General features: G+C 41.9%; 2 protein-coding genes across 2 annotated transcripts; both read right to left on the bottom strand.

The window, feature by feature from the left end:
* Window positions 1-10,922: 10,922 nt before the first annotated feature.
* On the bottom strand, window positions 10,923-12,353 carry LOC131255153 (receptor like protein 22-like). The gene has a single exon (XM_058255850.1). It carries the CDS (start codon window positions 12,351-12,353, stop codon window positions 10,923-10,925), a length of 1,431 nt encoding a protein of 476 aa, XP_058111833.1.
* LOC131255152 (receptor-like protein 7) lies at window positions 12,353-13,750 on the bottom strand. The gene has a single exon (XM_058255849.1). It carries the CDS (start codon window positions 13,748-13,750, stop codon window positions 12,353-12,355), a length of 1,398 nt encoding a protein of 465 aa, XP_058111832.1.
* Window positions 13,751-14,973: the final 1,223 nt, after the last annotated feature.

Below are 14,973 nucleotides of genomic sequence, written 5' to 3'. Positions count from 1 at the left end.
TTAGGTCGACACATTCGCTAGTGTTGTGGCCGTGGTCGCGATGGAAGCGACAATACTTGCATTTGTCCCGCTGTCTTGCCTCTATTTATATGTAACTCGGCCAATGTAGTAGCCTCTGATCTCGGATGTCCAGTAGAATTTGCTCTGGAGATGTGTTGAGATGAGTATACGAGCTGAACTTGCTCTCAGGCCTCCTACTCGGCCTTCTATCTCGGGAGGTATTATTGTCCGATCTCCTTTTGTCTGCGTGTTGTGGCACGTCGTCCCTCCGCCTCTTCCTTTTAGATGAGGGCTCGGAGGTCTGGTTGCTCTTGTGCAAGCTGAAGAATTCTTCTGCGTTTGTATACTTCTGTGCCCGGCTGATAAGCTCACCAAGAGTTGATGGTGGGTTCTTCCCTATCGAGAATAGGAATCTCCCTTCCTTAAAGTCTGCTGATCATTGCGGACAGTGCCATCTTGTCGGAGTAGTCATCTACTTGCAGAGCCTCCTCATTGAAACGGGATATGTAGTCTTTCAACGACTCCCCGCTCTTTTGCTTGAGGGTAAGCAAGTGAGTTGATGACTTCCGACTCTTCTTGCCGACGATGAACTAAGTCAGGAATGACCTACTGAGCTCAGCGAAGGTGTTGATCGACCTCAGCTTGAGCTGTCAGTACCAATTCCATCCGGCCCCAGTAAGAGTTATCGAGAAAGCTCGGCACATCATCGCCTTCGAGGCGAATTGAATCTGTATCCACGAGCGGTAAGACTCCACGTGCTCTGTTGAGTCACCGGACCCTAAAGACTGAGCGATGGGGAGCATCCTGAACCTCGCAGGCATTTCTGTGCTCATAACCTCGTTGGTGAATGTAGGTTCAGTTTCTTCCATCATCTGCCTCTACCGCAGTCGAAGTAGGGATCTGCTGGTTCTGCCGCAGGGTCTTGATCTGATTCTGGTGCTCGTTAAGCTGAGCTTCCCATGGGTTTCGATTTTCTGCCATGGTCTCTTGAGGAACTTCAACCTTAGGCATTCTGCCTCTTCTTCTCCTCTTCAGGTTGTGACGGAGGTCAGTTGGGGCTAGCACCGAGGTTGCAGATATGTAGGTCGACTCTACATGCCATATAGGATCCAGGGCTCGAACAGACAAGTTCTGGGATGCTCTGACGCGGGAACTCATGAGCGGCAGCTCTTCCTCAGCCACCGGAGCCATCTCTTCTAGATTGAGAGGCGGCTGTTGTCCCTACTGTTCTTTCATCCGATTGATCTCGTCCCTTAACATCTGTACCTTGTTCTGCAAGGCCCTGTATTTACCTCCTCGGCTTCGGGTCCGTTGAGACGGCCATGTCAGAGCCGACTTGGTATGCAGTAGTGAAGACGAGTGAGGCTGGGCGCTCGGCTCAGGTTCCATAGTCGTTACTAGGAGCGCTTTCTTCTTTCCTCTCGCCATTTCTAGTAAAACTCTCTAGTCTTTTCGTCCTCTTCCCACATACGGCGCCAAAACGTTGATGCTAAAATCTGGAACACTCTCCGCTGAGCTCTGTGTGCTCAGAGTGAACCCTGAGTCCTGTACGAAAGGAAAGCAAAGGAGACCCTGGCTAGAGCAGGGGACCCTCTGATGCCAAAGTCAGGCTAGGAAATCGTGTCTAAATAGTGTAGAGTTGGGTGAGAGTGCTCGATATCGTGTACCTGTTCCTATAGAAATGATTCATATTTATATCTTAGAGTCATGTTGAACGTGTCCAATAATCTCGGCACGGTCATCGCCACTACGCTAGAGCTACGCGTGTGCGGTCGTCGGCCGTTACCCAGAGATCGTGGGCCAGGCATAACTCCTGTCATGCGTTACTTGATTTAGTCCATTAATGTCATCGCTGACCAAGCTCTCATCCGAGCCGACCTCGCGGCTCAGATCTTGCTCGGTGATCCGAGCCTACGGATGAGCTGATCATTATCGTGCAAGGTAGGGGGGATCGGGTCGGAGGTAAACTGGATGGGTGCGTGATGACCTCTTTTGCATTACAAGTTGACATGAGAACTCTCGCAAAAGGATTTGGAGGCAGGTCGGCTCAGACGTACTACTACCGCTCTGAGGTCCTGCTTGTAGTACGTGTGACAACTTCTTACAAGTCCCAGGTCGGTGTCGCAGCTCTATAAGAGCCCTTGGTATTGCCTCGGGTCGGACATTGTCAATCCGAGGCTTTGCTCATTGGTGTTTCTACCTTAACCTCGATGTGGCTCGGTTCAAATTCACCCATAACAGTTTTCATACTACGGTTCTGGTGGCTAGTCTCTGTTAATATTTACCAATGGCAGGGTTGTTCTCATGCTAATGGTTAGGTGTTCTTTTGCCCCCCATATAGTGACACTTGCTGCCAACAAGAGAGGAAGACAATGACTAAAACAAGTAGCTGTGTTCCAACCTGGGATGTAACCTGAACTTTCCACCACATTTAACTGTATGGGGAAATCTGTTGGTGGTGACCCCTGTGGGGAGGATTGGAAGGGAATATCATGCTCTGGAACTTCAGTTCAATCCATGTATTGTAACTATTACTTTCTTTTTTAATCCAAGGAGCCATTTGGACTGCACACTCTCCTCTTTGTAAGTACCTTCTTTCTGAACAGATCCACTAATATGTCAGTCTACCAGAATTTTAAGGATAAAGATAATTAACCTGCAGCGTTGAAGTTTACCAATCTCTTGTTCATCTCATTCTCTACCAAACTTGTAAGTTTGTTTTTGATGAATCCTGGCTTGAGCCCTGCCAGGGATCTTACATTAATTTATGTGCCAAATAAATGTCCTGTGCTAGTATTTGCCATATCCATGTATCAATTTCACATGTAACTTTTAATGTTTTATGTGTTAGTGGTACCCCTGCAACTCAGTTTAATGGTACTTACTGGTTGCCTTGAATATAGGTCAATGATACAATTGGAACACTGGCTGGAGGTAGATACTGCAATAATGATGTTGTTGTTGCTGTTATCTTGGGTACTGGAACAAATGCTGCATATGTAGAGCGTGCACATGCAATTCCTAAGTGGCATGGTCTTCTACCTAGATCAGGAGACATGGTGAGCTTTCTTATTGTGGCTATTGTTTTCTTTCTTTTGGATTGTTTATTATTCCAGAGATAAATGCGTCACGGCATGTAAGATGAATGTGAACCACAAGCTATTTTGTTTCCCTGTTTCATAAATTTGTGCCCTGACTAATGTAATCACTTTATAAGTGTAACAAAAATGGATGTTCTGACAGCACCTTTCTTCTCATATGTTCTATCAGGCGAGTTCACTCTCCGTGCTTTTCTCAATGGACGCTTAGATCTTTCTCAAGCTGAAAATGTTGGAAAACTCATTTCAGCTAAATCTGTTGCTGCTGCAGATGCTGCATTGGCAGGGATCCAGGTATCTGCTTGATCTCGTAACCCAGTTCTGGTGTGCTGTATTTTGGTTGGAAGAAGTTGAGCTTCGTACTCTGTTCTCACTCATGAAATTTGTTTTTGGGACACTCTTTTTACTAGCCAACTAACCGATATCTTCTCCCTGACAACCATTTCTGTTGTGCTTTGATCTTTTGCTTATGTAATTCTCAGCAGAGAGTCTGATGAGCAGGCTTTGTATCATATTCTGCGATAGGGTGGGTTTTCTGCTTTAGTCAAATCATTGAGAACACTGCACCGAGTTGCTTGCAGAAATTGAAGCTCATTTGGATTTTGATGATGAAATGCCGCCCCTAGATATAAATTTTTTGATGGACAGCATAAATGCTATGCGGCAAGATGTGCAGAAGGCATTGGACACTGCCAGCTATGATAAGCTTCTACAATCTGGATTGCAGGTAGCTACCGCAAAAGATGTCTATCATGCCCATACCTTTATTTTTCCCTCATACGACTCAACACACAAATATGAAAAACACGGATGCCTTCTTTTGAAGTTACAGTGTCGTGTCTTAATAATTTCACGTTGATAATACTTTCTTTTGCAAATATTGGTATCTGTCTCTGCTTAAACTTGAGAATTTTAGTTAAGAGGTCATCCATGAGTGGATGGAAGAATCCCCAAAATCTCTGGGAAATGGAAGACCCCGTGGTCAACCATGAGCTATTGTTCTACATACTTTTTTGGGCTATCAGTTTTGAAAAACGGAGCATACGGTAGAAACTCCTAGGCCAAAGATTATTATCCTTGGGGTTTCCTTCCTACTTACTGTTGGTTTATGTAAAAGGATAAGTTCCGAGCCAGATTCCAACAGGACCACAATAATTGAAGGTTGTCTACTCTGCTGCGTACTTAAAAGCATGATTGCTTGCAACATGTTGTATCCTTGTAATGCTTTTATCAACGGTTTTTGGCTCTTGAACAACATCGCCACTTAATTGCATAAAACAGGTTGTTGAATGTATTTCTTTGCCAAAGATGAGTCTGTTACCACACCAGTCTAGTCTTTTCCTTAACAACACCCATATTCTACTGACAATTCTTCATTTCAGGAGCTAAAAATATAGCATATAAGAGTGTTGAATTGTATAGTCATTTCTTTTTATCCTTTTTTCATTTTTATGAAGAAGCATATGTGTTGTTGTACATATTAGTCATGTTGGCATGTGCAGACATCCTATATATACTCATATATTAAAACTAACCTATGTGGCACATGTGGGTTTTTTTAAGATGCAGGTGGCATATCTTGGGAAATTGGGCATAGGTAATTCACATCTACCTTATCTATACTAACAGCCAGTTTTTTGGACTGTCTTGCCCTTTGTTTTATTTGAATTAATGCTATTATCTATGGACTTGGATTTGGTAGTTCAGTATCAGTGGCCGGTGACGTGTGTGTTTTATTTGTACCGTCCATCCTTTTTGCCAGCTTGTTTCAGTGCATGACCTTTAAAAAAAAAAAAAATTTATTTAAAATCAAAGATATTCATGCAGATTACAGCTTGTTTTATTTGAATTAATGCTACTTTTTTACTCTCCTTTTTTCCTTGTGTGCAAGATTGTAATTAATTGTGCCTAAATTTATGCCTACAAGCACTTCAGCCTTTTGACGCCACTCATGCTAGGAGTAGACCACATAGAGGATTTGTTTTTATTTTATTTTATTTATTTATTCAAGACCATTTTCAATTTATTGTTGTCTATATATATATATATATATATATATATATTATTGTGAAGTAATATAAATTTTGTTTAATATTCAGTTTAAATAGTATTGCAACATTTTTTATGTTTCAAATATTAAAAAAATGCAGTTTCAATTGAATTATTTAATGCCGGTGGTCTTGACCGCCAGTAAAAGTCTGTTTTCTTGTAGTGCTCTCTCTCCAATATTTCGGAAGAGGGTGCGTTTGGATGCTCTATCCAATGAATTTGCAATAAACTTAGGTGTGGCCCACCTAAGTTTTCATTTGGGCTGATGTTTAGCCCCATGTCCAAATATCCAAGTGCACAATTTAGTTGACAGGGTTGAGCCAATCCATTCATCGTGTGGACCCCACATTCTTGTTAACAGTCACGTTCACAAGCTCAGGCTCAGGCCGGGCCCTGTATCAATACTCTGGGTTGGGCTCGAGCTGGAATATTATAGCCCTTCGCGGGCTTAAGCCGGGTTTAAACTTCCATTGAGCAATATAGGCCGGACTTAGACAGAGCTTCTCTGGCCCTAACCCAGCCTATTGACACCCCTATTAGTAACGCAGCTGTGCAAAATTTCACCAGTCTTAAAGAAATGCTCCAACGCGCAGACAATGCCATAATTATGGTGCTCCTAGTTGCATTCGGATACTTGAACAGTTCAATGCATTGATCTATACTGTTCATTAAGTTCAATGCACATTTGATGGGCAACTGTACAAACAGTACAACAATCCGATAAATATTAATCATTTGATCAATGGCTCTTATAATATAGATGGCCAAGATCATTTACACAAAAATAACGTTCAAATAAAAATTTGATCCATCTATTTTTAGGACCCAACATTTCTAAATTAAGGATGGATCATCCCATCAGCATAGTTGTTGCATGATAGCCCATGAAATGTGTTCTGAGCTCAACAGACAGTTTAGATTGGAGGACCTGACTATCCAAGTGAACCGATTCAACTAGGTGCACTATAAGTTAAGGGGTGTCAATGAGCCAGGTTTGGGCCAAGTCAGCCTACGAGAGGCCCGACATTTAAGACACAAGGCCCGAGCACAGCGTAAGCCCAGCAGGCCTAAGCCTGAGTACAAATAATAATAATAATAATAATAATAATAATAATAATAATAAGAAAATATTGATTAAGCTGGCCCAGGCCAGCCCATCACAAGGCCATTTAATGTTCTTACCATGTATATGATGGTTTAAACATGAGAGTTTGCTTCTCCCACAACATGAAAATAGCAAGATCACTAGAGCCAAACAACAACAATAAAATGCAGCGCATCTTTGCCGTCCCATCTCCCTTTTTTAGTGCTCAATACGTTGGAACCCAAACCAGACCAAGACCCCTTTTTTGTTGATTCATCAGAGCATCAATTCAATCAGTTGTTGAATGATTCCACCCCAAAAAACTCATCCAGACACAAGCATCAGCATGACTGATAAGTAAATGACTTCCATCAGTTAGGCCACGGTTTTATATTTTTTCTTCTTTTTTTCTTCTGTCCGATAGGTGAGAACACGTCACCTGTAATTTTATTGATATAAAAACCAACCATATACAATCTTAGATAAGGGCCAACCGTCTACCCCACCACAACCTACAAAAACGACGACAAGGACAACAACAAAATCCAAACCAACACAACGCTGAAACAAACAAATCCACCCACGACAATCCAATGCCCTATATACCTGAACATTTATCCGACAAGTTGGGAGCCATGAAGAGCCCCTGTAAGCAACCTAACTGTGATGAACCTTCAGCAATCTTTGTAAGAACTCTATAAGGTGGGCCTTATTGATCAACGGTGTAGATTGATCTGATAGTTGGACTATGTGATCAGGCAAACCAGCAGACCCCACTTCAGTGTGATTCACGCAATTTGCGTTTAACTAAGATAAGACAGTGTGGAGCCGTGGGAGAGAATTGTGATGGGTTTCAAACTCTCTCCACCACAGCATCTATTTAAGGTGGCTTGGTCCCCGATCCAACACACATGTCAGCTGAAACGTTAGTCCTATCTAATTACTTAATCAAGGTGTAAGGAGATGAAGATCTGCTATTCTATTATTCTCAGCTATGATGTCTCAGTTAGGTAAGCCATCTAAACCCTTACATCTCTATGTCCTATGCACAATAAGATCTCTGGGATTTCCACCGTTAAGCTATACTAACAATTTTAGCATGCAACCTAACCAAGATCTGCATCCATGCATCACCTTCACAAAACAGACCAGACACTACAATCTAAAGATTACACTTTCAAAACCAAGTCGATACGACTGCGTAATCAAGCCTAGAGAACTCGTCAGACAAAAACCAATCATCTCAAATAAACCAAGACTACAAACCATGACAAAGCTACTACAGGGAGAAACCCCTGCCAAAAAAACCGGATACCTTTTCTAACTCAGCCTCATGATACCCAAGACCGCATTATCCAAAGTCAGCAGCCACTTAGCCTCCTGAGGAAGCACACTTCTCGATCTGTAGACCATGTTTTCCACACCATTACTCGCCATTTGAGGGACGCGGATTAGCTACTGACAGGTTGATTAGCGAGAATCGCTACTGAAGTCACGTAACCAAGTTATGTGGGACCCACCATGATGTATGTGTTGTATCCACACCGTCCATCCATTTGGTGATATAAATTTAGGGTACAAGCCAAATAACGAGTCAGATCCAAAAGTCAAGTGGACCCCACAACAGAAAACGGTGGAGAGAGTGCTGTCCACCATTAAAAATTTCTAAGGGCCACAAAAGCTTTCGATCAAGCTGAAATTTGTGTTTTACCTTAATTCATGTCTGTCTTAACTTATGAACATGGTGAATCTCAGATAAACATCATAGTAGACCTTAGGAAGGTTTCAACGGTGGGTGTGACTCTTCCCACTGTTTTCTGTGGTGGGGTCCACTCCCGATTTGGATCTGACACATTCTTTGTCTCATGACCTAAAATGATATCTCCAAATAGATGGATGGTGTGGATACAACACGTACATCATGGTGGGCTCCACAGAATTTGGTGACGTCACTTCAGTAGCCAGTCTCGCTACTCAACCTGTCAGTATCTAATCTGCCTCCCCATTTCAGCAAGATTCTTCTACTCTTCCCATAACTTAAATCCACTTCTGGTCATCATCGCTTTAAAGAAAATATTATGGAGGAAAAAATCAACAAAACCATTATATTTATAAATTTATTGTATTCTTTCCTTCCTGTTGCCCATAATGTTAGAGTCAAAAAAAGAACTCCCATTCCTACTTCATATCCGACTCCAAACCTCATTCACATGAATGGCCATTCTAGCTCTAAAGTTGCATCTTCAAAAATTGCCTTTATTGATGTTGTGCCACACACTTTCTTCATAGTGGAGATCCATGTAATTCCAAATTTCCTTCAAAGGATTCATTTGTAAAAGTAAAAGGAACTATTTAATTTGTGGTATACATCCCATAAGATGGTTTCATGGAAGTTTCAACATCGAGAGGAATGTTAGCTCGGTCAGCTGCCAAAGAATTTCTCCTGAGATATTGTTCTGTGAGAGATCCAACGACTCAAGCACCCTTAGGTTCTCAAGTGATATTGGAATTTAACGTGTGAAACAATTGCATGATATATTGAGCAGACGGAGTGACTTGAGAATCACTATAGATTCTGGAATATCACCCTGAAAACAGTTGTTTGAAAGATCAATTGCCGTGAAGATGTTTAGGATCTTCCTCAACTTCCTTTCTTGTCTTTTCATCATTATTGTCACTGTGTCTTGATAGTATACTGTACTCCCCGTGATGAATTTAGGCTTCTACCAAGGAACTTAAATTGAGATTTGTCCTCCTCTATCATTGCCTTCCAGCTCAGAAAAATATTTGATGGCAAACCACCCATAAAGCTATTAGAAGAGAGGTCAAAGATATGCAACATTGGGAAGCTCCGATTTTGATTGTGGAAGTGTGATTCGGCCACTTGTTGGATTTCAAGACAAGAACACACAACCAGGATAAAGCTTCCACACATGAAGGGAAGGCGTTTATTTAATTGTTTTCAAGATTTAATACGTCCAACATTGTACAATTAGCTGAAGACCTTCGCACTTGGCCTTTTATTTGATAAGAGAACATTCATGATTGGAACATAGTTTGGCCACTTTGATTAGGTATCCTCACTGAAAAATCAGGTTATTTTAATTCTAAGCTAGGAATATGTACAAAATCAACAGATGGCTTCTTCTTTTTATGCCATTTTTTTTTTCTTATTCTTTTTTTTTTTTTTTTTTGGCATATTATGGCCTACCTAGGAGTAAAACAACCTGATCCTTACTCTTGCTCCAGTGGTAGACTCCTAGGAGTTTCAATAGTCGGTTAAGGGTTTGAGTATCCATAGGTGGTGAAATCCCACTACTGTGTGAGTGTGCTGGGGTGTGTGTGTGTGTAAAAAAAAAAAGAAAAAAAAAAAAAAAAGGGAGTAAAACAACCTGATTTTTAGGCCAAAATTTCTAAACAATGTGGCCCACCTACTGAAAATCTCCCAAATATATTGGCACATGTACCTGTGAATGCAACCACGTTTTCACTACAAACCTCACTTCTTAACTTACACTTCAATTTCCCTGAGATCTTCCACTCTTTCCATAGCTTAAATATTTTACTTTTAAAAAAAAAAAAATTTGCAAAAAGGTGGGAGCACACCACCTTAACTTTGTTGAAAAAAAAAAAAAAAAAAGGAGTACAAACACACAAGTGGGCTCCAAAACAAAAGAGGGGTCACTCTTACCCAATGAAACCTATAACTGACAGCATCAGCCTATGCAATAAAAAGTAAAACCAGTAAAACAGAAAATACAATAATCTCACCACAAAGAGACGCCCCTGCAGCTACGAGAGAAAGGAAATCCAACAGCATTGGACAGCTAACAACATCGAGACTTTCCCTCAGCAAGACCTCCACCATTGTACCCTCCAACAAACACAAATAAATGACAGCAAGATGCCAGCCACAACAATCCACAGCTACACCCTCAAACACAGCATAACAGCCCCAACAAACAACGGACAGTCCAGCAAAACCTCGGTTGCCAACAGAAGCTTCAACAGCTAAACTCTTCCTCAAAGGCCACCTGACAACAAAACGGCAGCACAAGAGACCCAGCCCTGACTAGCCAGAGACAATGCAGGCCACTACCTGAAACATCATATACAGACCAGAGGCCCCGCATGAAAGTAGAGTTACAAAGCCAAAGAAGCTGCAGGGATCGAACCCAAAAAGCTGATATGGTGGGTACCACCAAGGATGGGCCATGAATCAAACAGCCCCATGAATTAAACATTTTTTTTTCCGAATAAAAACTCTAGGCCAGCACCATAAACAGGGCAGCAACTTCTCCGTGTGACACTGTAAAGAACAGACAAAGCAGGAATGAGCAGGAGGACAACTACTGCAAATGATCATGCAGAAACAGAAAATGATCCCCACAGCAACTCCTACAATTTCCTGCAAACTAACCAAGATGATCCAATCTCCAATCTACAGTCCATCAGCCCTCCACATTCTACAAATCATCAGCCCACTACAACCTCCACAAAGCACGCATTCACAGCAGAATAGAGAACCGGGAGCAGAGGCAAACATTCACCACACATAAATCAGAACAGAACAACACAGAACAGAACAGCAAGGCCACAACAGTCCCCAAGAGCAGAAAGTAAACATGCAGGAAGAGATCGAGCATCCACAGCATAGTTCAAGGGGTCAACAATTCTTTATGCTCGTCACTTCAGAGCAAATATTTCCGAGGAACAAAAATCAATGAAAGCATTCTATCTATAAATTTATTATATTCTTTGTTTCCCTTTTTCCATAATGTCAGGGTCCAGAAAAGAACTCCCATTCCTGCTCCATATCCGACTCCAAATCCGATCCACATGAATTTCCAATCCAGTTCTGAAGCTTCATCTTCCAAGGTCAGCATTACTGATGGTGGTGGAATGCATTTTCTCGATAATGGAGGTCCACATAATCCCAAATTCCCTTCGAAGGATTTATTTGTGAATGTGGAAAACTGTTTAATCTGTGGTATGCTTCCCACAAGTTGGTTCTGCGAAAGGTTCAACACCGAGAGGAATGTTAACTTTGTCAGCTGCCAAGGAATCTCCCCTGAAATATTGTTCCGTGAGAGATCCAACGAGTCAAGCTCCCTTAGGTTCTCAAGTGATGTTGGAATTTGGCCTGTGAAACCATTGCCTGATATATTGAGCAGACGGAGCGACTTGAGAATCCCTATAGATTCTGGAATAACCCCATGAAAACAGTTGTTGGAGAGATCAATTGCTGTGAAGATGGTTAGGATCTTTGTCAATTTCCTTTCTAGTCCTTTGAACACAATGGTCACCGTGTCTTGATAGTATACGATACTCCGTGATGAATTTAGTCTTCTATGAAGGAACTTAGATTGAGATTTGTCCTCCTCTATCATTGCCTTCCAGCTTTGAAACATGTTTGATGACAAACCACCCGAAAAACTATTAGAAGAGAGGTCAAAGATCTGCAACATTGGGAAGCTCTGATTTGATTGTGGAAGTGTGATTTGGCCATGAAATTTGTTAGATTTCAAGACAAGAACACGCAACTGGGACAAAGCTTCCACCCATGAAGGGAAGACGTCATTTATTTGATTCTTACCAAGATTTAATACCTCCAACATTGTACAATTAGCCAAAGACCTTGGCACTTGGCCTTCTAATTGATTTTCGCTAAGATCAACAGTTTGCAGATTGCATCCCTTTTTGAATGTTTGAAGCAAGGTACCGCTAAATGCATTCCCTTGAAGATTTAGCACCTTGAGGCCATCACTGACTTTACCTAGACATTGTGGAATCCAACCACTGAACCAGTTTCTAGATAGATCGAGGGCTTCAAGGGATGTTGTGTTGCAAATTGACACAGGGATTTCACCACTAAAACTATTGTTTGAAAGAGAGAAGAAAGAAGTTGAGGGTGGTGGGATCGGAAGTGAGCCTTCTAGTTTGTTGAAGCTAAGGTCAAGAGTAACCCCGTCACTGAATGAAACATGGAGAAATGGCGGTTCTATTCTCTGCAGAGCATTGCGAGAAAGATTTAAATAGTATAAAGTCCCATTCCCAACCTTCCATATCCATTTGGGTACTCCACCAGTGATTCTATTGTTGGAAAGATCTAGCTTTCCCATCAGCTCTTGATTTCGTAAGAAATTTGGAAATTCGGTAATGTTACAAGAACGCAAGGATAGTGATCTGATTTGGGGAAGGAGACAAAGTTGGAGTTACCACCACTGTCTTTGATTGACAGATAGTTATCAGAAAGATCAAGAAATGAGAGGTTCTCGAGGGGTTGAAATGATTCTAGTTCCACAACACCACTAAAATTGTTGAAAGAAAGGGAAATGGTTCTAAGCTTCATAAGTTTAAAGATAAAGCTTGGCACCATTCCTTGAAAGTTGTTGCGATCCAAATAAATGTCCTCCAACTGTGTAGAAGAGGCATTGTGGATAATGTCAAGCCGACCACCCAGCTTGTTACCTTCAAGATCCAGGTACTGTAATGATGGGAGTGAAAACAGCGATGACGGAATGGTCCCATTAAGCAAATTATTCCACAAGACGATCTTTTTGAGATTAAGAAGTTGGTTTCCATAGGAAGAAGGAATTGGGCCGCTGAAACTATTGAATGAAAGATCCAGGTGCTCTAGTTTGCTGAGGTTCACAAGGAAGGATGGTAAGGATCCAGACAAGCTGCAATTTTGAAGGCCCAGCACCGTTAAAGAAGAGAAGTTCCCTATGAAGTTGGGCCGCACAGAAGAGAAATTGTTTCCACTGAGGTCAAGTTCAGATAAGAAATGGAACTGTGAAAGGGAAGAATAGATGGAACTTGAAAGACCACAAGCTTGTAAGCTTAACTTGTGGAGACGAGGGAGTGACAAGAAGAAGGCTGGGCCCCACTCACTTCCCTGTGCTGAGATATTTACACGGAAGAGATACAGTTCACTCAGATTCGACATGTTCTGGACGAGTGTTCCAATGTTCGGGTTTTCGAGTTTCAAGGGTAGAATTCTAGAATCGTTGAAATAGTAAGTGTAAGAAAGATCAAGAGAAACCAAACTGGTCAAGCGGGAGATTTCCAGCGGGATTTGGCCATAGAAAGGCAACCGAGAGAGGTTGAGATGGGTCAAACTGGTGAGCTGGTCAAACCCAGATGGGATTGGAGAGGCAGCAAACTCATTGTAAGCAAGGTTGAGCCTCTGCAGGCTCCGAAGACGAAAGAGGCTTTCAGAATCAATCCGACCCGAGATATAGAGCTCACTGAGGTCGAGTGTGATGACGTGACCAGTTGCTCCATCACACGTGATGCCTTCCCACGAGCAGCAATCGGTGTTGTTTGAATTCCAGGAGGGGAGAGTGGTGAGGCTGTAAGAAGAGAAGTGAAAGCCATTCTTCAAGTGGAGTAAGGCAGAGAAGTGTTCTTGAATGCATTTTTGGGTAGTTGCAAAGACAGAAGATGGGAGAAGGAAGGAAAACAAGATAACGAAGAAGAGGAGAAATGATGGGTTTTTTGAAGAGATGAGAGCCATTGGGATATGTAGGAAATGAGAGTTTGAGGTCTATATTTATAGACAGACACAAGTGAAGAGCTTTCCACTCGGTTTCCAACCATACTAGTGCCACACGTGTGAAACATCGAACCACTCAGGGGACTGTCGACACCTTGTAGATAGCGTGTCTCACGCGTTGGGCTGTTGAGACAATTCCGTAGAAAATGAATAATTGATGGAATATGCATGTGTGCCCATTTGAATATCAGATTCGGGTGGGCCTGATTCTTTTAGGCAATGCATCTATGCTATCATGATATTGTCTGATGAGTGGCTCTGATTAGCTTAACGAAGATAAGATTCACTCGCTTCGGTGGCCACCACTTTGTCTATGCCCTTATCTCAAGAAACGGGCCCACGCGTGTATCAAAATGTGGATAGGGCCCACTTTCCCTTTATTCATAATATAAATTGTAAGTTCGGCTTAGACATTTTAGATGGATGGGATGATCGGTCTATCTTTGGTAGCCATCGTTGAGAGGAGGCGGATTGCCTACTGAGTAACTCAGTACCCTAATGGTACTGAGTAAACTCTGTGGGGTCTATTATGATTTATGTATTTTATCTAATCCGTCCATACATTTTACCCGATGATTTTAGGGCCTTATCCTAAAACTGAAGCATATACAAAGCTAAAATGGACCACACCACAGGAAACAGTATAAATTGAATGCCTAATGTTGAAAATTTCTTGGGGGCCATAAAAGTTTTGGATCAAGCTTATATTTTTATTTTCCATTCATCCATGTTTGTGTGATCTTATGAGAAGGTTGGATGACAAATAAACATCACTGTCGGGCCTAGCAAGGTTTCAAAGGTGGAAATCATTATTTCCACTGTGGTAAGGTCCACTTGAGCTTTGGATAAGCTTCAATTTGGGGTCACACCTAAAATGATCTGAAAAAACGGATGGACGGTGTGGATAAACCACATACATTCAGTGTAGGCCCAACAGAGTTTACTCAGTACGATAAGAGCTCGTTGGTGGAGGGAGGCGCGCTGGGTTGGGAACTACCCTAGTGTCCCAAGCTGAGTACAGTCAGGGTCTCTGAGGGGCCCACCGTGATGTATGGTTATATTCATACTGTCCATCCATTTTGTTGTAATATTTCAGTATACAGTCACAAAATTGAGATAGATTCAAGCTTCAAGTGGACTACACAATGAAGATTGAACACCCACCGTTTAAAACTTCTTAAGGG

This window comes from Magnolia sinica, chromosome 9 (genome assembly GCF_029962835.1).
Source record: "Magnolia sinica isolate HGM2019 chromosome 9, MsV1, whole genome shotgun sequence".
Classification (NCBI taxonomy): domain Eukaryota; kingdom Viridiplantae; phylum Streptophyta; class Magnoliopsida; order Magnoliales; family Magnoliaceae; genus Magnolia; species Magnolia sinica.
The sequence above is the reverse complement of the archived record's forward strand: the minus strand, read 5'-3'. Positions and strand labels throughout refer to the sequence as shown.

Excerpts from the sequence above, each read along its gene's own strand:
- LOC131255153 (XM_058255850.1), bottom strand. The coding sequence starts at position 12,353 with ATGGGAAAGCTAGATCTTTCCAACAATAGAATCACTGGTGGAGTACCC.
- LOC131255152 (XM_058255849.1), bottom strand. The coding sequence starts at position 13,750 with ATGGCTCTCATCTCTTCAAAAAACCCATCATTTCTCCTCTTCTTCGTT.